At 40.0% G+C, this 25017-nt stretch overlaps 2 protein-coding genes across 2 annotated transcripts in view; one reads left to right on the forward strand and one right to left on the reverse strand.

The window, feature by feature from the left end:
- The first annotated feature begins 1448 nt into the window (after positions 1-1448).
- LOC113417087 (proto-oncogene Mas-like) lies at positions 1449-2297 on the forward strand. The gene has a single exon (XM_026675300.1). The coding sequence runs from the start codon at positions 1449-1451 to the stop codon at positions 2295-2297; it is 849 nt and encodes a 282-aa protein (XP_026531085.1).
- Positions 2298-3232: 935 nt separating this feature from the next.
- Positions 3233-25017, reverse strand: part of PNLDC1 (PARN like ribonuclease domain containing exonuclease 1) — a 36635-nt gene continuing 14850 nt past the window's right edge. Inside the window, exons 9-20 of the mRNA XM_087969382.1 lie at positions 20615-20752; positions 19336-19405; positions 18555-18640; positions 17393-17448; positions 16033-16097; positions 15042-15095; positions 12988-13030; positions 12065-12161; positions 8840-9015; positions 7552-7650; positions 6014-6326; positions 3233-5129 (exon numbers count right to left, since the gene is read on the reverse strand). Of these exons, the coding sequence (XP_087825508.1) occupies positions 6254-6326; positions 7552-7650; positions 8840-9015; positions 12065-12161; positions 12988-13030; positions 15042-15095; positions 16033-16097; positions 17393-17448; positions 18555-18640; positions 19336-19405; positions 20615-20752 (957 nt within the window). The 3' untranslated portion in view covers positions 3233-5129; positions 6014-6253. The remainder of the gene's footprint in view (positions 5130-6013; positions 6327-7551; positions 7651-8839; positions 9016-12064; positions 12162-12987; positions 13031-15041; positions 15096-16032; positions 16098-17392; positions 17449-18554; positions 18641-19335; positions 19406-20614; positions 20753-25017) is intronic.

The following is a 25017-nucleotide window of genomic DNA, read 5'->3' on the forward strand; positions in this document are numbered from 1 at the left end:
CGCTAGAACCAGTTGTTAACATTCTAAGCAGTTCAGAGAACCGGTTGTTAAAAGAAATTACTGGCCTAATCCTGTAAGGAAGGCAGGAAGGAAACATTCTGGTGTTGCTTACAGAAACTGCCTCTCTGTTATTACATTCTTGACAGGACTAGACTTCCTGTCTCAGGAACTTCTCTGGAGGTTTTTTTCCCCCTCCTTTGCTGGTACTTTGCTTGTGTGGAGTGACCATTCAAAGTTACAATGGCACTGAAAAAAGTGACTTATGACCGTTTTTCACACTTACGACTGTTGCAGCATCCCCACAGTCATGAGAGGCCAGTGGAGGAGATGCGTGCCTCGATGTGAGTGATATTGAGTTGGCCACGCCCAGGCAATAACATGACCACCAAGCCATGTCCACCCAGTTACATGACCACCAAGACATACCCACCACCTAAGCCACGCCCACAGAACTGGATGTTAAAAATTTGAATCCCACCCCTGTTTATAATGCAACACTGGTTCCCATAGTATTTTTGTATATGTACAGTATATTGAAGTGGCCACTTCTGAAAAGGAATCCTTTTGCATGTTGCAATTTTGTTCTGGAAAAGCTATTTATTTAAGAAATGTAAGAAAGGGGTTTTATCACACATTTGTTGATATAGATAAAATGTATTATAAAATAAGTAGATTTGGTCCCTTTGCTCCCAATTATAGTAAAAGTGATTTCTCTATTGGAACAATCACCTTATCACCAACAAAACTATTTGGAAGATTATGTAGAAATTTGTCTGGATAAATAAATTATCTCTTTAAATTCCCTTTCTTCCCTGTTCTTAGGTGAATGAACAAATCATAATAATCACGTAACATGACTCAGATAGTCCTTGTTTAGCAATTGCTTCAGAGCACAGGTGTCAAAATCACGTCACGTGACTTTTGCGGTTTTTGCCATTCACAGAGCTAGGATGGGCATGGCCTACGCATGATGTATCTGGCCTGCAGGCCACCAGTTTAACATCCCTGCTTCAGAGAGTGACCTTTTCTATTTACAACAGCAATGAAAACGTTTGCTGCCAATCCTCATATTTATGACCTTTGCAGGTTGGCAAAGCAATGCTTAATATCATAAGAACAGTTGCGTTTTCATTCAGCTCAGTGACTGAATTGCCAATCCCACTTGTGGGCATTTACCAAGGACTACCTGTTGTTTTGTGTCACATGTGAAAAAATTCTGGTTTGAGGAGTTTCTTTTTGCAATATAAAATCCCATAAGGTATCTGCATGAACAGAGCGTAATACTGTAATAACAAGAAATTGTGTTTGCTTTTGACAGGTTGAGAATAATTTCAAAACATGTGAATAATGTTGTGCCAGAACAGATTAGCAATATTCCATCTATGCTGACCCAGCGAATGAAAATGAGACTGAAGTAGCACAGAAAGCATTCCACACTGACATAAGCGATGATCCTCGTTGCTATTCCGATCAGCATTTTGGGAATATCTGGAAACATACTAGTTATTCTTTTTCTTTCCTTTAACATTAGGAAGACCAGGTTTACCGTATATGTTCTAAACAGAACTATTGCTGACCTTGGTATTCTAATCTATCTATATACCTATTGTATGCTATTTTTACAACCAAGTATTGTCAATCTATCTGTATCCTATGTAATGGAACTGATATATGCAATTGGATGCAATTCTAGCTTCTATATGTTAACAGCTCTCTGCTTTGAAAGGTATTTATCTGTTTTTTACTTTACCTGGTATCAATGTCATAGGCCAGAACATCTTTCTTTCTTTCTCGTCAGCACAGTGTGGACATTTTCTGGCCTGGTATCGCTTTTGGAATACTTTGCTTGCTACCCAAGGTTCTACATATACTTGGATGAAAGTACGTTACAGTGCAGAATCACAAATCTATTCCAAATATTTCTCGAGTTCCTGATTTTTATTCCCATCATGGTCTTTTACACCTTGGCTATTTTTATCAGAATGCAGAAAAAAACCCAGCAAACTCCTCTAGCAACACTTGACATCTCTATTACTGCTACTGTTGTTCTTTTTCTTGTATTTGATGTATCGGTTAAAATTCTGAATACCATTGAATTTTGGTTTGATGCAGTACACGTACCAACATTTTCAGTGGCGGTATTATTTGACGCCATAAGCAGCAGTGTCAGCCCGTATGTGTATTTTATTATTGGAGGTTGTCTGAAAAGGCCCTTTGATCCTGTTCTAGTTTATCTTGAGAAAGCTTTGCAAGATGAAGGAACAATAGTGGAGGAAACACAAATGCAGCAAGGATAGCTTTCCAAGTGACCCTAGGAGCCAAAGAAATATCCATAGAAGAATACACTATTGGCTTACAATTCCAGTTCCAAAATAATTTATTCAGTACTCCTTATATATCATCCAGGTCCATTAACTAAATCAGCCAAATGCTTTATTGGCTCACAACTCCCTGTTTATTCCTGCCGCACAAAAAAAAAAAAAAAAAAAACAGAATAAAGAAATTGGTGGCCAGGAAAGAAAGGTTCCTCTGATGAAAGAATTTTAATTCTGCAAAGACTTTGTTGTGATTATGAACTATGAGATCGAGAGCTCCTAAAGCAGGAAGTAAGAGGGAAGGAGAAGCAGCTGTAGACTGGCCTCTACACGTGGAAGATATTAGAAGGGAGCAGAGGAAGGAGAAAAGGAAGAAGAGAAAGCTAATGGTGTCAAAGGAAGCTGGAAGGAGTAGAAAGAAAAACGTACAGATGAGAATATAGTGGCATTTGTATACCCTGTCTGAAGACAGACAGAGAAGGTTTATGTTCACACAAACAGTATTTATCCCACAGGACAATTTTGATAGTTATGACGTGATGCATCTTGACTCTGAGTTACATACATTGAGAAAGCACAACTGTTTATCTTTAGAGTATAATGTACTGCTTTCAAGAACATTAGAAAAGAAGTGGGGAGAATCTCCAAACTTTTTGGATTTTGTATGTTAATGTCGTAAACTTTTTCTTTATTTGAAATTTTATAACTACCACGACATAGTACTGAAAGGTTCTGGCTGGTGTAAACTTATAGAAACAAAATAGTAAAAGTTTGCCAAATAAAAGAAGGGTAAAACCAGTAAATAATAAGCAATGCAGTGCCTTCTTTTTAAAACCAAGCTCAAAATCAGAAGCAAAAATAGATTTTTTTCAAAAAGAAAGAAGAAGCATGAACAGTTCTTAAATTAACGGGTAGAATTAAAAACAATTCTTCATCTGACAGGGAAAAAAATCTAAAGAAAACAAAATCTGGTATTGGGTAACCATTTCTGAAAAGATTGAAGGAGACAGAATAAAGCACTTCACAAGACACAGTTTAATGCTGTAACCCATGGGTGTCAAACTCGCTGCATCACGTGCCATTATGTGATGTTTTGCAACATTTTTCCCATTCAAGGAGCTGGGATGAGTATGGCCTGTGCATGACGCATAGGGCCACGGGCCGCCTGTTTCACACCCCTACTGTAATCCAAATGAAGACAGGGCCTTTCATCTCTGCCATTTTATTAAATCAAGCAGGGGAGATCCTATCATAAAGGAGAAACAGGAGTAGGAACGTCTGCAAGGGGTGTGGTAATTAATGAAGTCAAAATGCAGTTGTGATCATATAACTAAAGCCCCACCCCTTTCTGACATGTGTTGTAATAACCATAAAGGGAAATTTGATTGCATGATTGTAGCTGCTATCTTTATTTTATTTTTTTACTGTCGCTTACAGATACTTCTCGCTGGGTGAAGGTAAAACAATTTGGTGAACTTCCTACAAAAAAGCTACCCCTCAGATGCCATGTTCAGTTATCATGAAACTGGATACTATGACATTATTTATTTGATGGGTTTATAGGGCTGATCTAGTAGGCCACTTGTGAACGCTTATGAAGATACCAAACAGTTTCACATAAGTTATTTTGTTTTAAAGTAAAACAAAAAAACAAAAAAGTTATTTCAATCCTTACCCAGAAGCTGGCAGCCGGGGTTTGAGGCCCGAGCATCAACAACGGGATGAACTCCTGTTACTTATCTCAGCTCCTACCTACCTAGCAGTTCGAAAGCATGCAAATGTGAATAGATAAAATAGACGTCACCAGCCAACTGCAAAAACTTCAGTTCCTGCAGTCTACTTAGGAGGAATTGCTGTCCAGGGTACATATGGATGATCTTACAATCTCTACTTTCTCCAGAGAGAATTTGGTGGCCAAGATCTACCCTCTGGCAGCCAATCTCCACTGAATTCCATCACTGCTCTTTGGCAAATGCCTAGGTCACCATGGAAGTGTCTGGGGCTGAACGTGAACTACATAAATTATAACCTTCATCCATTTTTAATATTTCCACTAGGTGCATCTTAAATTAAATTTTCCATCTTTTTCTACACAGGAACTAAAAACAATTGAAACCTGGTTTGTAATCCCTTGGGTCCTAAATCCTATTCATCTCAGAGGCTAGAAGGAAAATTGGGAAGAAGGCACAGCTTCTGGGGATATCAAAGAGAACTGATTAACTAAGTGTATTTTTAATCCAATTTGACATACTGCCCCTATATCCAATCTTGAGTTAATAAGACTGTTAAATTACACACAATTTATATTCTGAAGTATTGCCTCTTTTTTCCATGTTTCTTTTTGTACTGTTGAAATGCACTGTTACAATTATATTCATAGCAGATTTTTTTTTTTTAAATTCAAAGTAAGGACTTAAGGTTTTACTATATACTTAGAAGGGAAAAACTATATATTTCTAAATTAAGGCTGGCTGGTCTAGTTTTTGGATAAGCAACTACACAAACTGGATTGGGCACATCCTTCTGTGGAACAATAAACTGGTGCCATGTTAACTTTGGGGTTTGGGAAACTCATTCAACCTATGTAATCAGCACCTCAAAATTCTCTATTTTGATCCTTTCACTCACGGGAAGTTAGAGACTGTAGCCTTTAGTTTGGGACACAATGATAGTGCTGTTCTGAAGATTATTCTTAGTGTGGAGAGATCACTGGCACAGTCTTGAAAATGGGCATTCAATACCAATCAAACATCCTTTTTCCAGTTTTCTATGAAGTTTTTCCCCCTTCTTGCTGGTAGAGATAGAAGACCATTTCTGAAGAAAAATGAATGAAGATTGGAATAAATGATGAGTTTAGAGTGGGCTATGAGTATCAATATCAAATTGCTTTGTTTTGTAAAATCAACAGCTCTCATAAATATCACAGTATTTATGTTGGATGAGACTAGGAAATATTCGTTTATCAAAAACAGATGTAAATCTTATTTAAAGCTATATGTAGCAGCCATGATGATTGATGGTTTAAACTGCTTACCCTGAGCATTGGAAACTGAGTTTAGGGCCCTCAGGGTTTACATTGGAGCTTAAAATAATCACAGGAATTTTTACTTTTTCTCAACTATAAATAGAAAGAAAATACATTCAAGCAGCATAAGCTTTTTCAAAAGCTCTCTCTTCACATTCTATGAATTACCGAGAAGAAGGGTTGAAATGGGCTGTTAGTGAAGCTGTTTGTTCTTGGAGAAGAAATTAAGAAGGTAAAAAAAATAGGGCAATGATGATACCTGTTCTACATTTGGATGTATTCTGGGTCTTCTAGGGAATTTTCAGCCTAGGACCCCGATACTTAATGCTATTTTTTTTCTTCTACCCCAACTTTCCTGTATACAGAGCTAAACTCCCGAGGTCCTTACCATGAAAGGTTAGTGTTTGGTGACTGGAGTGTCTTCTATGTTACAAGTCTCTACAAGAACTGCCTACTCTGCGATTGGCTTTTTGATATCAAATAGAGCTATTTCACTTCTTCCAGAATTTGACATCTATTTGTGTAGTTTGTACATTAAATTATTTTGGGTTCTCTATATGAACTGTCCTGGAAGCTTCATGTTCCTCTTGAAAAGAAAGGGAGGAAAGTTGCTCAGTGCTGGACAGATTGTGTGTACAAGCAGCAAGCACAAAATATTTTGTGCAATACTTACACTTTTAAGAAAATCCGCAATATCCCTTCCATTACTCTTTTCCATTCTTCTATATATATATTTTTCATAATAAAGAAGTTTGCTTTTCTCTGCATCCTATTTGACCAAGTTCTCCTTTCTTATTCTTCTTCCCATATCAGGAACCACAGAATTTTGGATCATTGCAATGTGTTTTTAATCTATTATTGTATAGCTTACATTGTGGGAAAAAGAAACCAAGCATTTCTAGTGGATGAGCTGTTACACACGACAACTATAAGAGCCTCCAAACAAGAAAGCCAGCAGAGACCAAGAAGCCACAATGCCACATATTCTGAAAGGGCATAAACAAATAAACATAAATGCAATTGTTCCAAAGCCAAACAACATCAAGAGTTAACAAGCTTAGTTCTATCTGCTATAGATTCAGTTTCAACTGAATTCATCATTCAAAATGGGCAATTTAATTACAAGGGCATTATACAATAGTTTAGATACTCTGTGCTTTACTTATTGCATAAAAACACATAATTCCCAAAGCAGCTTATAGCATAAAAATCTTTCGAATATATTATACTCAATAAGCAATTTTAAATAAACCCAGTCATAATGAAATACAGTATCCTGTTAACACAATCCTATTAATCCTGAGAATCTTTCCCAGATTCTCTACTTGTTCAGTCTTTGTCTTCACTACCTGAAGTAGCAAAACAAAATGAATACATATATAAAAAGATTTCATGACCTACATCTACCTTCCCCCAGGAGATTTTTCCAAGTATGTTGGAATACAGCTCACTTCAGCCTTGGCCTGCGTAGCTATGGAGGCTAGAGATGATGAGAACTGCATTTCTCAATCCAGAGCAAATATGTCTGTATATTCAATGACCGTTAGAAAGTGGCTGGAACTGTGCTCAAGTGTGCATTATCAATAACACTTAAAATAAATTCTGCACTCTTTCAGCCCTGGTTCTGTTTGTTCTTTCTGTGGTTTTAAGCACTGTATATCATTGAGGCTAAGGACTGACAGGTTTTACTCTGGTAAGATCACAACTGCATTCCACAAACAGTGCAATTTGGAGATGGAAGTGTTTTTGATATATCAATTCAACATCTTGGAAAATTAAGCCCCTAAATGATGCTATCCAGGATGAAAACTTAACAGTTACATATAGTTTGAGAATTATTTCATAAGTTCCAACAGGCAGAAAAGGCTATTGGGCTAGTGTAGGTCATACTAGTGTAGGTAGCTGTTCTGTCTCCAATGGTATGAACATCGGAGAATGTGAATCTGGACGATACTCAATAAGTTTTTAATCATTAATACTTTGAAAATGTATGCTTGGCCAATAGATGAGTGGAAAGAAACCATGGCAGACAAATGTAGCACACTTCTCTTGAAGAATGTACTTCTAACTGAGCAGCTGCAACCAGATGCAGAATGCAACAACTCAAGCATTTAAGCAGGGTTAGATTTCCACACCAACACGCAGACTGAATTCAGATATTTTTTTGTAACCTACCATTCCAAAAGATAGCATAAAGTCAAGCATACTTACCGTAGGAAGCTAGTCACTCGTGGAGAATGCTTCCAATGGTGATACACGGAAATCTGCAGGTTGGGATGGGCTTTATATACTTTCATAACTATCCTGATGCTGTAAGAATAATTTGAAGAGGAAACTCAGCTTGCTGGATAATACAATGAAGAAGAATGCTTTCATACAACCAAACAATAGCTTTGCTACCAGAAGAAGCATGCACTAATCCAGTGGTCGCCAACCAGTGGGTCGGGGACCACCAGTGGTCTGCGAGTAAATTTTGGTGGTCCGCAGAGAAATGTCACCCCCAAAGTACCCCCCAAAGCAATTAATCCAGACTGCGCGGGAACACAAGGCTGCACTGCCCACATGTCCCATGGGAACACAAGGCTTGTGTCACTTGCATTGCGAACAACACAAGGTAGTAAGGGGAGGGGGGAAAGGGCGGGGGGGGGACTTGCCCCACTTGCCTCACACGCTTCGCCTGGCCACCGTGCTACTTCTTTCCGCTTCTTTCTTCTTCTGCTTTTGGCTGCATGAAACCAAAAAGCAACAAGTCTTTCTTTCTCTCCCCCAAACTCCACCAGAAATGAGTCTTTGGGACCTGCAAGGCATCTTGCTCTGCGCCGGCATGACAAGTCTCACAAAGACTCATTTCTGGCGGAGTTTGGGGGAGAGAAAGAAAGAGTTTTGCTGCTTCTGCTGCTTTCTTTGCATGAAGCCAAAAGTCTCTCTCTCTCTCTCTCTCCCCGAGAACTGAGCTGGAGAATGTATCCTGCGATCATAAATAAAGATCGATTGGTAGGAAGACGGAGTGGGGAATTTTCCTGCAGAGACTTTTGGGGGATTTTCTCAGCGTTTCTGCTCATGAGATTTAAAATTATGAGTTTGGTGGTCCCTGAAGTCCAAAAGGTTGGCGACCCCTGCACTAATCAATGCTGGGAAACTGCTGCCTCAGCTATAGTCCCAAAGGTGCTTTTTCAAGGAGCAATTGGTTTTTCTGATTTTTTTTTCTTTGAAAACGTTTCGCTTCTCATCCCAGAAGCTTTTTCAGCTCAGAGCATATACACTGTAATTTTGAAACTTCTAAACTCAAGTTTTTGCACCCCCTAGAATATCGTCTCGCACCCCTAGAGTGCGAGCACCCCTGATTGGGAATCCCTGCACAGGAACATCAGAGACAGATGATCGTCCAACTCTGAAAATCCCTAACAAAAGTGAACATACAATGGCAGCCTGGTCCATAGGCTGATAGCCCAGTTGGAAAATTGCATATTCAGGCACAATTGGGATTTTAATCGCATACTCTTTTAAATGATTGGAGAGCAGGAGAAACTGGTTCTTTCTTAGCCGACGGACATCAAACCTGCAGAAAGACCTCAACTCTTGATGAATCTGCTCTTCAGTTGCCCCATGCCACCCCTTCACAGTGGCTAGTAGGAGGGGTGGACGTGTTGTTAGGTCATCTGCACCAGAAAAATTCTGAGAAAATAATAAATTTTTAATCACTAAGAGCAACAGAAAGATGTTTCAGACTAATTAGTTGAACCATTATAGCATTCTATACAAAACAGATACACGCTGTATTGATGGCAAAATCCAAGTCCAGTTGACTTTAGCTGATCTAAAAGAAAAGTTGGCCAATACTTGCATGGAAAACAAGCAGGGAATCCCAGAGTTATAGGTTAGAAAGGACATGATAAAAACCATTCAGGAAGAAAGTAATAATGAAACATTTCTAATGTTGTTTGTACTTAACAGATCTTGAGAACAAGAGGAACCATCAAAGCAATAAAGGGAGGAAGCAGAGCCATCAGAGAAGAGGTTCTGGAGTCCAAGGGATGGGTAGAATTGTGAGAAACAAATTCAAAGTTACTAGCTATCTTTTTTGCCCATTTTAACAGACACAACTCTAGGCAGCGCAAAACAACAGTATAAATAAATAAATAAATAAATAAATCACTAGGAAAAACCTGGTACCTCAGCCATTCTCCTCCAATGCAACTAGATTTCACACTAGGTATAAGTTGATCTGGAGAATTATTTTGGCAAGTTTTCAAGGTTCTGTTACATTGTCTTGCTGGCATTAAATATCTTATCCAGAAATCCAAGTGAAACTTGTTTTCTAAGGTTGGCAGCTTCAGTGGGATTGGCAACATTGCAGCAGAACAAATTGCATGGCCTGATGCAGAAAACCACCAAGAATTGAGTACAATTCAAAAACGCCATACCATCATAGATTGCAACGGTTGCAAAAGACCTTGGAGATAAGCTACTTCAACTCCTTGTCCACTGGGGTTTCTACTTCTACAGCAGTAGCCCCCAATCTTTTTTGTGCCATGGCCCGGTACCGGCATCACAAAATGATCCGCGGCCCGGTACCGGCATTAGCACGCATGACAAGGCAAGATGAGCCGAGCGACCGGCCAGCCAGCCGTCCCCCGCTTCTCTCCGCCACCTTCAACTCCTCCTTTGTACCTTTTTTGTGCTTTCTTAATCTCCTCTGCCATCGGGACGGCTCTTCGTTCGAAGCTGCCCCCCCCCTTCGATGAAACTAAGGCGCGAGGATTCCTTCAGGACCCAAACGCCGCTTTCCAACCGGAAAAGCTCACCCGGAAGCACTTTCTCGTCGAAACAAGATGGCGGCGCCCAGCAAACTGGCGGCCTGGTAGAAAATGATCCACGGACTGGTACCAGTCCGGGGCCTGGTGGTTGGGGACCCCTGTTCTACAGCATAATCTTTACTCTCTTTAATAATGTTACATGGTTGGGAATCCTGGATTTGATATTCAGGATAGGTAAAACACACTTGGCAGACTATAATCCTGCAAGCATGAAATGTAAATTTGAAACAATTAAATTTATTAAGAATCAATGCTCTTGAAATGTAAGTTCACTGTGAGGTTACATGTAATGTGAATGTTTGAAAGGAATTTGCTTTTAGAGATTAAATAATGACCAATCACATGAGTCTGTAATTAAGGATGGCAATGTAGCATCAGTATATTTCCCCCTTGAATTCCAGGCCATCATTTGATCCTTTCCATTTGTAAAAAAGTTACATAATGGAGTTGGTGAAAATATTTGAATACTGAGACCTCAAAGCAAGATAGGAGTTTTCTGTCATCACTACCCTCTTTTCTTTATATCGCATCACATCAAAGGGAATGATATACTACTGAACTTCTGTCCAGCCACATTAAAACTCAAAAACAAAGAGGGACTGGAGAAAAACAAACAAACAAACCTCCCTGACATGCGGGTGGGGAGGGACACACACACACACACACAAATGTCAAAAAAAAACAACAGTGAGAAAATCAAAGAAACTGCATGCTGCTCAGATGCCCATATTTAGAGAAAACAAAATGTTGTCAACATTGAGAATTAATGATGTTCCCAAACTTCATGATAGCCTATTTTAGGTGGGTCCCTGGAAAGATATGTATTCAAAAGACTCTGGAGACTCACTCTAAAATTTGATATATTTGAGATGAAGACTGATTTTCTATTCATAAGAACTAGAGTAAAACATTTAGTCAAATGTGGCAAACTAGGACATGTAGTCAACTGCCTTTATTATTGTGCTGCTGAAGATTATTAATCAGAAAAATTGGATATTTACTTTCTTCCTATGATATGAACAACACGTATGTTGCCCATAACAGTATCTTAATAAATGATCCTGTTTTGCCTCCTTGCCTACATGGGGAGAAAGGGAAAGAAGCAGGGGGAGAGAGAAAGAGAACCTTAATTTCACAATTCCTCCCATAACAGATGCAAGCTCTGTAATGGAAAAGGTAGGCTCCTCTAGCTGCAAAAATCATGTTTCTTCATTACCTAACAGAAAAAGGGGGAGTGGGAGAGGAATGTGATATAAGCAAATGGTGATGTGAAGAAGTAATTGTTTTAATTCCTTTTTTGTTTTTTCAAACTCTGCATTTCAGCCTTTCACGGTGTAGCTATTACAAGCCTTCTGCTCCCAAAACTCCGTCTCCCGGAGGCCCATTACATAGGCCAGAGGTAGGGAACTATGGCCCTTTTATGATCTGTGAAGTTCAACTCCTAGAATTCCTGAGCCAATATGGCTGGCTCAGGAATTCTGGGAGTTGAAGTTCACAAATTGTACAAGAGCCATAGTTCACCACCCCTTGTCACAGATCAACCCTTTTTTAGGATTTTAGCAGATGAGGAAGGTGCAGTCTTTTTTCACCTGGGATGGAGGGTGGCCATAGCTCAGCTTTTGTGCTCTGATTAAAGACTCACAAGGGAAACTGCTTGTGATGTTGTGGCCTCACTGGGGCAGCAACCAATCCAATTTGGGGGTGGGAGGTGGGGGAATTTAAGGAATACAATTAGTGCCTTAATGAAAGATTTGCTACATCCATTACAAGACCCCTTCCCCAACAAAACAGGGTTCAAATAGTTAGCCCTGCCTATTTCAAGGGAAATCTGAAGCTGCTCACCCCAACCTGCTAGCTTATGTCTTTTCATAACTGGCTGATGTAATCCCTTTGTATTTCATACTCACAATTTTCTGAATTGCGCCTCGAATCAAGTTCACTTGATTCACATATGCAGCTAATACATCAAGGTACTGAGAAAAAGTTGGTGCTGCTGTTTGATGACTAAATGAAAGGAAATAAGGTAAGCTTTAATAATTTAACAAAGTTGCATTGGAGACCAATACCATGACTTCAGTGTATAAATGCCAAATTCCCATTTAATGCTTTTTGTCCAGCTTAAAATGTTTGTTCTTTAAAGTAAAGAATATATATAGATTTAGACAATTTGCACCTTTTTAGCCTAATAATCATCATATACAATATCCCAGTGTGCTTCTTCAGTTTCATTTTTTTGGTAGTTTTTGAACTATCAAATCCAAGCTTAAAGCTTCTTTTTCAAGCAAAAATACCTCCAACACTGTAACCTTTCCCTTATGCAAAAATGGCTCCATTCTTCTGTAACCTCAGTTGATTTATTCATGTCCTTTTTCCAAACCTACAATAGCTACCAATTTTAGCCAGAAATATACATATCATTTCATGTGTAACATAAATATGGAGAAATTTATCTCTGCCTCTAAGATGTGATATCTAACTTTATCCATAGCAACTAAACATACTTATTCAACAAGTGATCCAGAATTCAAAGGCCTCCTGATTAGTTACCATTAATTCAAATCCTAAAAGGGGCATGTTACTTAGGATTTTTATCTCTTGCCGTAAAAGAAATTCCTTTAAACTTCCTTCAGTCAAGAATATGACATTTGGAGTTGTGAATTTTTTTTAACTACTCTAAGTAATTTGTTGGGGTTAGCAAATTTATTCACCTCTCTGATAACTCTGACTTTCAGAATATTTATCAGTTATATAGATGTTCCTCACAGCATTCAATGAAAAAATTAATTACTGCCATTCACACTTATTATTGAAAGGTCAAACTGTTACTTACCCAGTTTTTCTGCAAAGGAGCAAGTGAGCTATTTTAAGAAGAACTAGAAGAAAGGATATGTATATAGTTATATATATCTATTGTTAGTTACTACCGGTTTAAGTGCTGTGACTGGAAAAATAAATGGGGAAACTGTTAAGTGAAAAGAGAATCCCATAATGATCTTCCCCTACTATAGCTCCTACAAAGCATTAAGAGATCTGGGTCTTTGGACGAAGTACAGGTTTGCTGGAGACAGGTGGAGGTGACAAGGATTTGCCCATTCAGTCACTCAGACTTAAGCCGATCTTGAGGGCACCCAACTTACAAGCCCTTCAAATATTCCTTCATTTGCCGAATTGCAAAAGCTACAGTAGTAAGATTATGGCTAGTTCCTTAGCTAAGAATGTACAACCATTCCCAAAAGGACTGAAATATGTACTCTTGCGGGAGACACAAATATTACTATTTCATTTGCTTTTTAAAAATACAGTAATGGAACAGAGAGAATGATAAGAGTAGTCCTTGCTAAACAAGCATTAATTCAGCAAGCATTCAAAGTTATGTTATGACTGGACCTCAGAGTTATAGAATAGAATAGAATAGAATAGAATAGAATAGAATAGAATAGAATAGAATAGAATTCTTTATTGGCCAAGTGTGGTTGGACACACAAGGAACTTGTCTTTGGTGCATATGCTCTCAGTGTACATAAAGAAAAAATAAAATATATTCATCGAGAATCATAAGTTTATGATTATGGCTGTTTTTATGGTTTGTTATTGTTTTATGGTTATTTATATATATAAAATAATATATATATTATAAATTATACACACACACACACACAAAATATGGTTATGGCTGTTGCAATGCCTCTGCAGCTGTGTCATTACATAGCAATAGCACTTAGACATATACTGCTTCTTAGTGCTTTACATCCCTCTCTAAGAGGTTTACAGAGTCAGCATATTGCCCCCAACAATCTGGGTCCTCATTTTATTAACCTCGGAAGGATGGAAAGCTGAGGACCAAACTGTTGGCAGTCAGCAGATATAGTCTGCAGTACTGCATTCTAACCACTGTGCCACCATGGCTCCAAAATTTGGGCAGTCCATCCTTATTTCTGATTGCAGCATTCACTTCAATTCCTCCTACTTCCCTATCCCACCCCATCTCTAGCCTTTTGGCCATCCTGCATTCCATTGAAACCTACCCCTGCTGCCCCTTGCTGACCTTTGCCACCTTCTTACTTCTACTGCTGAGGCACCCAAAGCATTGCAAAGGGAAGTAGCTGCCTCAGCTAGCAGAAGTGTAAAGTCTTTTCCTAACACCAGTATAACCCTCACTTAACCAAGCAAAGGGATTCCCGGAACTACCATTGCCAAGAGGTGCAGTCATGTGATATTTCACCTAAGAAACCACTTCAGTTAGCAACAGAAATTCCGATGCCAAGTAGGAGAATTAAATGAAGACTGTCTGTAAATGGAAATCAGAAGAGTTCCAGCAGGGAATTTACTTTTCAGAGGAAAAGCATACGAATATATATTTTTTAAAATGAATTATCCATGTAATTTCACTAGCAACAAATGAAAATTTATAGATTTTATATATTCATGAGCTGTGAAGGACAGGATCCAGACGTTCTACCTGAAAGCAAAAGCTCTAACTATGCTGAAGTTTTTCTTTCTACAATATAGCAGAAAATAGGACAGAAGCTACTTGGTAGCAGCATAATTCTATAAAGAGCCGTGGTGGCACAGTGGTTAGAATGCAGTATTGCAGGCTAATTCTACCGGCTGCCAGCAGTTTGATTCTCACTGGCTCAAGTTTGACTCAGCCTTCCATCCTTCCAAGGTTGGTAAAACAAGGACCCAGATTGATGTGGGGAAATATGGTGACTTTGTAAACCACTTAGAGAGGGCTGTAAAGCACTGTGGAACAGTATATAAGTCGAAGTGCTATTGCTGTAACTGTAAAGCCACCAATTTCCCACCCCTTGGGTAGTCCATATCTGGAATTGGAAAAAAGCCTCAAAAAGAAATACATTTGATTCTTAAAGATAAAGCACATACCTGCTCCACAGAGGAATGCATCATAGGCGGCCTCATGAGGACACTTATTTATAGCTGAAAGATTTCAAATGCAGAGAAAAGGTAAAACATGGAAAAAGAACTAGACATATAAAAGAAGCTGGCTGATGTTTTAATAATTAAAAGGGCTATATGAACCATAAATGAACAGAGTAACCATAATAATTACACTGGATTTACAAATAAAATCTTGTGACAAGGGACAAAGAAAAACTGAAAGGAAATAAAGTTTTGCAACATTATTTGAATGCACTGAAGAGTAAGATTGTTAGAATTAATAGTAAGGAATATAAAGTTGGTTTATTTGATTAAAATAAAGTTATAAATGTATATATGATGTAAAAATGCTTAAAATATTAAAAGAGACATGCTGATAAATCTATAAATAATAAAGAGAAGAGATCATTTGTTATATTTAAGAGATGACAAACTAATAAAAGTATTCATATTTGTTAGGATGAAGATGGAAAGTCACTTCTTTGTAAGTTTTTCTTTTTCTTTACTATATTTAAACTTTTCTTTCTTTTCTATTTTTCATTTTCTTCTTTTCTATACAGTCTAATTTTTATTCTTTTCTATATAGTTTAATTTTTATTCTTCTATTTTTGTTTAGTTTGTTTTTTTTAACTTTTATAATTACAATCTTTAATAAAGTTATTATTTAAAAAAGAGAAAGTAAGTAATAGTCACACTCTATTAAGTTGCCCTCGTTATTCCTTATGGATAAAGAATAAGATGGCAACAGAACAGATAACTCTGTAAAGTTCAGAGGTGCCGCCTACACCCCTTTCAAAGAATACCTGAGTGTTTGTTGCAATGAAGCTAACTGAACCTTGTGACAGCTCTATGCACATTAATGTGATCTTTTCTTCAAGATTATGAAAAATCTCTTCAAACTAAGCAAAGGACATTTTTTTAGATTTACCAGTGATAATGGTTACATGGTAAGAGTTTCATTCCAAACCAGACGTACCGTATCTGAGGGAATCATCTGAGTGAAAGATCTCTGGACAAAGCTGGTCTGTTGGATTCACAATGCTGTTAAGAGGCAGAAATCATTTTTAATTCCTGCATGTTTCTTTCTGACAACCCTTCCCTCCCTCCTCCTCCACATCCACTCATATGGCTCCTTTGAAAAAGAGAAATTGAATGGATTAGAATTTCTAGAGTAGGCCTCCAGAGGTCAGATCTAAAGACCTCATACCGCTATTTTATGCTCTCCTGTAACTTCTTAACACCATTTATATAAGCTTCCTATTGTCAGAAACTATGCATACGTCAATCCTATAAAGCAGACGAGAACGAAAAACAGCATGATACAGGCCTCAAACTACTTTTATTAAAATTGGCTACAGTAACACAAACTTGCAAGTATGAATATGTTCTGCTCAATCCTATTTTGTCTATCAGGTGAAGTTTGTGTATGTGTGTGTTTCTGGATGGATGTCTGCTTAAGACATTTTTGCTCCCGGTTCCCAAATCTGGGATTCTGCAACCTTTATCTCCATCAAGGTCATCCTCCTGACAGGCATATTCCCCTCTGAAAAAAAATCGGGGCTGGCCAAAGAGACCCCCCACCGCGTGCCAAGAAATCGCTGCCCAGCTCCCTTTTCCTGCCGCTCAGCAGCCTCCGCTCGCACCGCCCGCCCGCCCGGGCTCCGCTCAGGTATCCGGCTGGGGCTGTCAGGAGTTGCTACCGCTGGCGCGGCTCCGCGTGGCTCCAGTCCGCGTTGCCTGGGGAAGGGAAAGGCAAAACCAGGAGCCGCTGCTGCCGTTGCAAAGCGCCGCCGCAGCTCTTCCTTTTGCCTTTCCCTTCCTGAGGCAACGCGGGACTGGAGCCACGCAGAGCCTGCGCCAGCGGTAGCAACTCCTGACTCGGGCCTCCGAGGGAGGAAGGAGAGAAGAAGTGGGGGAAGGGGCGATTCCCAAAAAATCAAAATTCCGATTTTAATCGGAAGAATATCATGTCTGTCCTGATGGTCTATAGTATTGCAGATTTATGACCATGACATCAGAAAATTCTATAGATAGACTGACTTTAATGTTATCCTAAAATCTGCTTCTGTACTGAGAATGACAAGACTTTTGGGCAATACATTGGTTGTTTATTCCTCTTTCAAATGTCCAAATGAGCAATGTGCCATCTAGCTACATCTAAATGAAGGAAATACGGAACTAAAACACCATTTGAGTATGGAACTAAAACACCATTTGATTCCTGAGAGTTTTTACTGGAATAATCGGTCAGTGAAATGAAATAGTTATTAAGATTACTAATCAGATATTATAATGATTGCACAGGGACGAGTTCAAGAAAGAGGCATTTGGCTGACCTGCACAGTGTTTCATACAATTCGAAAAGATAAGAAACTTGACGAAACTGGAATTCCTGTGTTGAAGGTGGGGAAAAAAAAGAAATGAGAAGTTTTTAGGTGCCACGGATATGAATCAATTGGCAAAGAATAAAAGAGACAGTAAAAGTATGGAAGTCAGAAGGAAGGTGTGAAACCCACTGTGCTTCTGAATTTTCCTATAACCTTTGTTTTCCTATGGGGAAAATGAGATTATTACCCATTTCACTATTAAATTTTCTATGCTATGAATGCAATACCCTTAAATAAGCTTGGAATTTACATGAACCAAAACTGATTTAACATATTTTTATTCTAGTTCCTCCGAAAACACATCTCATCTTCATCAGCTACCCCTCCTAAAAACGGGAAGCCTGGGGAAATAGAATTCTATTTTGAAACTCAAGGAAGGCCAGCCTTATTCCCCTTCCCATAATGAAGATAAATCTTATCAGCCTGCACATTGGAGATTAGTGTGTGGAACTTACAAAGCAGACCTCAAACAGGGACATCAGCATTGTCACTCTGAGCCAAGCCAGTGGTTACATCCTTCCAATTCATTTTTTTGTAAGTTCAAAAAGAGAAGTTTTTATTTGCTCAGCCCTAAAATATACCATTTTTAATATATGTAATATTCAGGTTCCCCAGGAACCTACCAACATTTTCTTGCAGTGTCTGCAGCACTGAGTTCGTGAGCCTGGGACTTACGCTGAAATGGACCAGAAGCTGGCATTAAATCACTTCTGCTGAACTCTGGGATTATTGCTCCTCTAAGAAGTATTGAACAATGAAAAACAAAGAGTAGGCTTTCTTGATCTTTATTAAAAGGGGGAAATGACTATGTGCTCATTTATTTATTAAACTAAAATACTTAATTTGAAAGAAAATGTAATATAAAAGTGACCGAGCTTGATCTCTTTAGTCTGGTAGTCCAAAACCATTCACTTTATGTTAATGGCACTTTATTGCCTCATGTAAGTGTTTTTTTTTTCCCCAGCCACAAACTGAGATCCTTCAGCTATTTAATCTGGGACATTAAGCATCTTTTTTTTTTAAAAAAAGGCCCCTCACTTTGAGAGGAAGAAAGAAATGCAGATGAAAACAAGCTGGAACATTTTTAATAGTGGCAGAGAATGAAAATTACCTTCCACATGGCTTTGGCAATGTTCTTTGTATCCAAAAGAACCGGAAACAGGAAGTGAATGTTATCTTTGAATTCTTCATAATTTTCTGAAGATTATAAGTAATAAAATGGGAAAAGGAGGGAGAACAAATTACCAACTTACAACCAGTTGATTAATAAGTGTTCAAAGTTACGAAGGAGCCCTGCTAAAGGTACTTATGACTTGGTTCTGAAGCTCCAAAGGCTGCCCTCCCCACAGTCACATTTACTTCTAGTTTTCACCAAAAACGTTCCCTAAAAGAGGGGTCCCCAACCCCCCAGGCTGTGGACCAGCACTGATCCGTGGCCCTCCAGGAACCGGTCAACACAAGTGAGCAAAGCCCCATCCGCACACATGCAGGATCCAGGCAGCACGGAAAACTGCCTCCCATGGAACTAGTTCCTGGTACCCAAATTATTGGGAGGGTTTCTTACCATAGAGAACAATGGGTTCACTTAACAACTGTGGTAATTTGTTTAGTGACCGCCATCAAAAAAAGGTTGTAAAATTGGATAGCTCATGTGGTTGACCTGCTTTACAACCATCAAGACTTATGACCATAATGGGCAGACTCCACTATGGTTGCAAGTCGAGACTATCTGTAATGCTTGCTTGTAAATTTATTAAGCTAATGCCATTAAACTTGCAAGAGACCCAAATTGCACCAGTTCTTTTCTAATAGCAAAGATGAAGAGCAATTGCTTAAGAGCTGAAAGAGGGATACGATAGATCCTATACGACTGGTATTCGAAATGGCTTTACCAGGAAGGGGCTTGTAAAATTTCTCGTGTAGATACAGAAGATCCATCAGCATATTGTGTCCCACCAGCGGCTACAGAGAGCGAAAATAAAAAACAACAACAAAACCAAGCAAAACTTGGTAAGATTGTCAGTACATCCTTGCAATTCTGCATTGCTCCTTTAAAAACACTAAGTATAATTTGCTTGCTAGAGCTATGCTTTGCAGAGGGCATTCTTCCAAACCCAGGGACAAACTGCAGGTAATGCAGAACATAAGTAATGTAATGGAAGTGAAATTGTAAGTTGTGGTCATATGATTTTATGGCTTAGCAGCCACATTGCTTCACTTAGTGGCCGAAGGTTGAAAGGCCAGATGACATGAAAGAAACCGGGCCATTCAAACAAGTGAAATACCATCTGTGGGATGCAGACAGCATATGAAACCACGGCCCCTCCGGTCTGCAGAAAAACCTCTCTCCATAGAACTGGGCCCTGGTACCCAAAAGGTTGGGGAGGGGCTGCTGACTAGTTCTGCTCTCCACCCTCCTATCCTTCTGCAAGAGCCTGAAGACCTGGCTCTGACAGGTGGCCTGGAGCCCCAATGGGAGAGTTCCAGGCTGGAGGTACCGTGTTTCTCAATATAATAAAGCTGGGTCTTATTTTTATTTTTTTTGAGCCCTGAAAAAATGGCTAGGCCGTCTTTTCGGGGGTGACTTAATTCCCCCCCCCCCTTGCATCTTCGGGCGGGCGGCAATGGCTTGGATGTTGACCTCGGCGTTGGTGGGGCACTTCGTATCGGGGACAACGCAGGCAGCACCATATCCGGGTGTGCAACAAAAGAACTTCCTAACGGCAAGCCCCCCCACCATTCCCCCCCATTTTGCATGTTTTAATATAGGCCTTAATTTGGGGGGAGGGGCTTAATTTCATTTCATGCCTATAAAACATGCTGGGACTTCCTATTGGGGGAGGCCGTATTGTTGGAGAAACAGGGTAGTTACTGGACTGATGACAGATTCCATCTCCCCTCCCCACTTGCTCTCTGCTCCCCACACGTCCATCTTTTTTGGTTATCATATTGATGTATTCTCATTGTTTTCTTTTTTTGTAGTTTATTTTATGGTTCTGTTATTTCGGTTTTGTTGTCACTCTTTTCATTTCTTCCTTTTCATTGTTGTAAGCCACCTAGAGTATTCCCAGGGTGAGAGAGGCGACAAATAAATTTAATAGCAATAAATAAACATTTTGCAACTCAGGCTTTTATCATGAATGGACTTTCTAACAGAAAACTGGGCTTTACCTTCTTAGCTCTCACAAGTGTCTGGAAAATGTTGGTAAAGCCCCTTGCGGAATAAAGAATTTGTTCTCTCTGACATGGATCAAAAGCCGTGTTTTCCAGGACCCAGCGGTATTGTGGATTCATCTTTTTCACCATCAACTAAGAGATAAGAACAGCAGTTGTCAGTAACTCATTCTCTTTTGTTACCTCTGCTTGGGTGAATGTTTAATATACTCAGCCTTTTTAACTGTCAAACCATGTTTGTCTGTTCAAACTGATGGTGTTTGGTACATTTGTTATACAGTATTTAACAGAGAGAATTTTTCAGTCTACAGTGACTGCAGAAAAATCTAGGCAATTTTTAGTAGGCAGTGATTCAGGAGGCAGGGAAGATTTTTCACTCTAGACATAAGTCAACTGCATCGGGTTTTCCCTTGCCACATCTATGTGCGTTTCCTTTGGACAAAATATAAATAAAAATAAAAGGAAGTTTTCTAAAGAAGAATGCAAAATGTATATGCAGAATTATATCTATATAATTTCGCTCCATTTAGTATTGCATTAATAAAATTTAAAGCACACAAATGCTTAGTCTTTTTTATTTGTCTTAAAATTCTCAAGAAACACAGTATCATATTCATATATATATATATATATATATATATATATATATATATATATATATATATATATATATATATATATATATATATATATATATGGATCTTTGGTTATTCGGGTTTTCTCCCGCGTAAGATTCAAAGTATCTAGGCAACGTTTCGATGAAGTCTCATTCATCATCTTCAGGCTTGCTTCTTCGGCTCTGTGCTTCTCAGAGTGATGTGAGCTTTCAGCTGCTTCTTCCTTCTAACTGCCAGTGGGGTGTGACTTGACTGGGTGGGGGCTTGGCTGCGTTCCGATTGGGTGGGGTGTGTTCTCATTGGTTGGAGGCTTGGCTGTGTTCTGATTGGTTGGAGGGCTGGCCGTGTTCTGATTGGCTGGAGGCGTGCTCTGTTCAGGTGGGGCTTGGCCGTGCTCAGGCTAGTCCCAGCTGCTGGGGATTTGAGCTGGTGAGCTGGGATCTTGCTGTTTGGCTTTGAGTTCGTGGTCGTGCCACATCTTCATGGTGGGGTCAGTTCGCTTCATGTATGGCTCAGATGGGTTTGAAGTGGGTAGTGATGCAGCTGCAGTGCGGCTTCTGGTCTGTGGTCGTGTCTCATCTTCTGTGTGGGTGTGAGTCTGATTTTTACGTGGAAGTGTGGTGGTGGCATCTTGTGTGGCCCTCGTGGGTGTGGGTCTGGTGTCATTCATCATGTTGGGTACTCGTCTGTTCATGAGGGCGGGTTTCCAAATGGCTGGTAAGCGGGAGGTGTCATCTCTTTTATTCATGCTGTGTGGGCGTTTTCTATCTCTATCGCTTCTCTGATTATTCTGCTGCTGAAGTGTTCAGTTTTGGCGATAGTTCTGGTATTTTAAAGTCGATCTCATGTCCTGTGGCTTTGAGGTGTTGGACCAGGGAAGAGGTTGGTTCTTCTTTTTGATTGAGTTCTTATGTTCTTCAACGCGTGCACTTATTCTTCTGTTAGTTTGTCCAATGTATGTGGTGAGGCAGGCAGTGCAAGGGATTTCATATACTCCTTGGTTTTCTAACTCGATTTTGTCTTTAGGGTTTCTTAGGATGGTGGATATTTTTCTGTTTGTGCAGAATGCTGTTTTAATGTTGTGTTTTTGGAGGATCTTGCTGATTTTGTCTGTAGTGCCTTTTATATATGGGAGGAGGGCTTTGCCGTTCTCTTGTTCTCTGTCTTGGATTTTGGTTGGGGTTTCTTTTTGGATTAGGTGGGTGATCTTCTTTCTTTGAAATCCATTGGCTGTTAGTACGTTGGTGAGAGTGTTTAGTTCGGTTTTAGGTGTTGTTCATCAGCTAAGCATTTTGTTCTGGAGATGAGTGTCTCAGCTACGGAATTGATCTGTGCTGGGTGGTGGTGTGAGAGTGCGTGTAGATAGCGGTTTGTATGTGTCTTCTTTTGGTAGATGGTGTGTCCTAGGGAGCCATTGGGTTTTTGTATACCAAGACATCTAGGAAGGGAAGTTGATTGTTAGCTTCTGTTTCCATGGTGAATTGTATTTTGGGGTGTAGGCTGTTGAGGTGTGTGAGGAAGTTGTTCAGTTTTTCTTTCCCGTGTGGCCAGATTATGAAGGTGTCATCTACGTATCTGAGCCAGAGTTTGGGTTTGTGATCATATTTTTCTAGAGCTTGTGTTTCAAAGTGTTCCATGTAGAGGTTTGCGATGACAGGTGAGAGGGGTGATCCCATGGGTGCTCCTTCTATTTGTTTGTATTTTTGTCCGTTGTAGGTGAAGTATGTATTGGATAGACAGTGATTGGTCAGATCTAGGATGTGCTGGGGGGTTGTATTTGTTTTGGATGGCTGTCAAGGCTTCTTTTATTGGCACTTGGGTGAAGAGGGATATGACATCGAAGCTCACTAGTAGGTCGCTGGGTTGTAAGTTTTGTTTCTTTATGATCTCGATGAACTGGAATGAGTTTCTTACATGTGAGTTGATGGATTCTGCATAGGGCTGTAGTTGTTTGGCGAGAAATTTGGCTAGGTTTTGTAGAGGTGAGCCTATGGAGCTGACTATTGGTCTAAGTGGAGTTCCTTCTTTGTGTATCTTGGGGAGACCATAAAGCTTAGGGCATCTGGAAGATTTCTCTCTGGGTATGATTCTTTGCTGGATTTCTTCACTGATGGGGGAGGCTTTTATTTTGGATCTGGTGGTTTTTTCTAGGTAGGTGGTGGGGTCTGTCTTTAGGGGTTTGTATGTGGGGTCTAGGAGTAGGTTGGTTAACTTGGTTTGGTAGTCAGATGTGTCCATAACCACTGTCGCGTTGCCCTTGTCTGCTGGTAGGATTATTATGCTGGTGTCTTCTTTCAGGTTACGTAGTGCAGTTTGTTCTTCTTTGGATAAGTTGCTTTTGGGTGGTTTGCTAGTGCAGAGGATGTTGGTGATTTCGAGTCTGATTCTATTAGCATCATCAGGGTTGGTTTTGGTCAGGCTGGTTTCAACTCCGCATATGATGGTTTCTGTGGGGATGTGTTTGGGAGCAACAGCAAAGTTGAATCCTTTTGAAAGGACCTTGGTTTCGGCTTCGGTGAGGATCTTGTCTGAGATGTTGTGCACTGTTTGTTTCATGTGTGGCTGTGAGGGAGAGGAGTTGGTTTCTGGCATTGTTGTAGTTTTCTGAGTTTGTTGGTGTGTGTGTCTGTCTTGAGGGTGGTCTGTGTTTCGGCTCTCCAGACAGCGAGTTGTTTGGATTTGTCCCAAAGTAAGGGGTGAATCTTGTTGCTGAGTCTGAGGTGAAGTGTGAGAAGATCTTTGTTGATTTGGTCTAGGAGAAATCTTTTTGTGTGAAGTTCATTTCTAATTAGGGCCAATTCTGTTCTTTTTAGGATGCGTTTGGTGGCTGCTGTGTTGGTGTGGAATTTCAATTGGAAGCTTGTGGGAATTAAATTTTGATCTCGGCAGTTGCATAGGAATGCGAGGTCACATAAAATGGAAGCTCTTTGGACTTCAAGTTTTTCATAAGTCCTGGTCAGATGGTGGGTTTCCTCCCCATAGAGGTGCAATATTTGTTTTCTGAGGTTCTCGCGGGTATTTGTATGTGGATCTTTGGTTATTCGGGTTTTCTCCCGCGTAAGATTCAAAGTATCTAGGCAACGTTTCGATGAAGTCTCATTCATCATCTTCAGGCTTGCTTCTTCGGCTCTGTGCTTCTCAGAGTGATGTGAGCTTTCAGCTGCTTCTTCCTTCTAACTGCCAGTGGGGGTGTGACTTGACTGGGTGGGGGCTTGGCTGCGTTCCGATTGGGTGGGGTGTGTTCTCATTGGTTGGAGGCTTGGCTGTGTTCTGATTGGTTGGAGGGCTGGCCGTGTTCTGATTGGCTGGAGGCGTGCTCTGTTCAGATGGGGGCTTGGCCGTGCTCAGGCTAGTCCCAGCTGCTGGGGATTTGAGCTGGTGAGCTGGGATCTTGCTGTTTGGCTTTGAGTTCGTGGTCGTGCCACATCTTCATGGTGGGGGTCAGTTCGCTTCATGTATGGCTCAGATGGGTTTGAAGTGGGTAGTGATGCAGCTGCAGTGCGGCTTCTGGTCTGTGGTCGTGTCTCATCTTCTGTGTGGGTGTGAGTCTGATTTTTACGTGGAAGTGTGGTGGTGGCATCTTGTGTGGCCCTCGTGGGTGTGGGTCTGGTGTCATTCATCATGTTGGGTACTCGTCTGTTCATGAGGGCGGGTTTCCAAATGGCTGGTAAGCGGGAGGTGTCATCTCTTTTATTCATGCTGTGTGGGCGTTTTTCTATCTCTATCGCTTCTCTGATTATTCTGCTGCTGAAGTGTTCAGTTTTGGCGATAGTTCTGGTATTT

The sequence above is a fragment of the Notechis scutatus genome, chromosome 1, assembly GCF_049901735.1.
Source record: "Notechis scutatus isolate UNSWTSFEM ecotype Mainland chromosome 1, rNotScu1.2, whole genome shotgun sequence".
In the NCBI taxonomy this organism is placed as follows: domain Eukaryota; kingdom Metazoa; phylum Chordata; class Lepidosauria; order Squamata; family Elapidae; genus Notechis; species Notechis scutatus.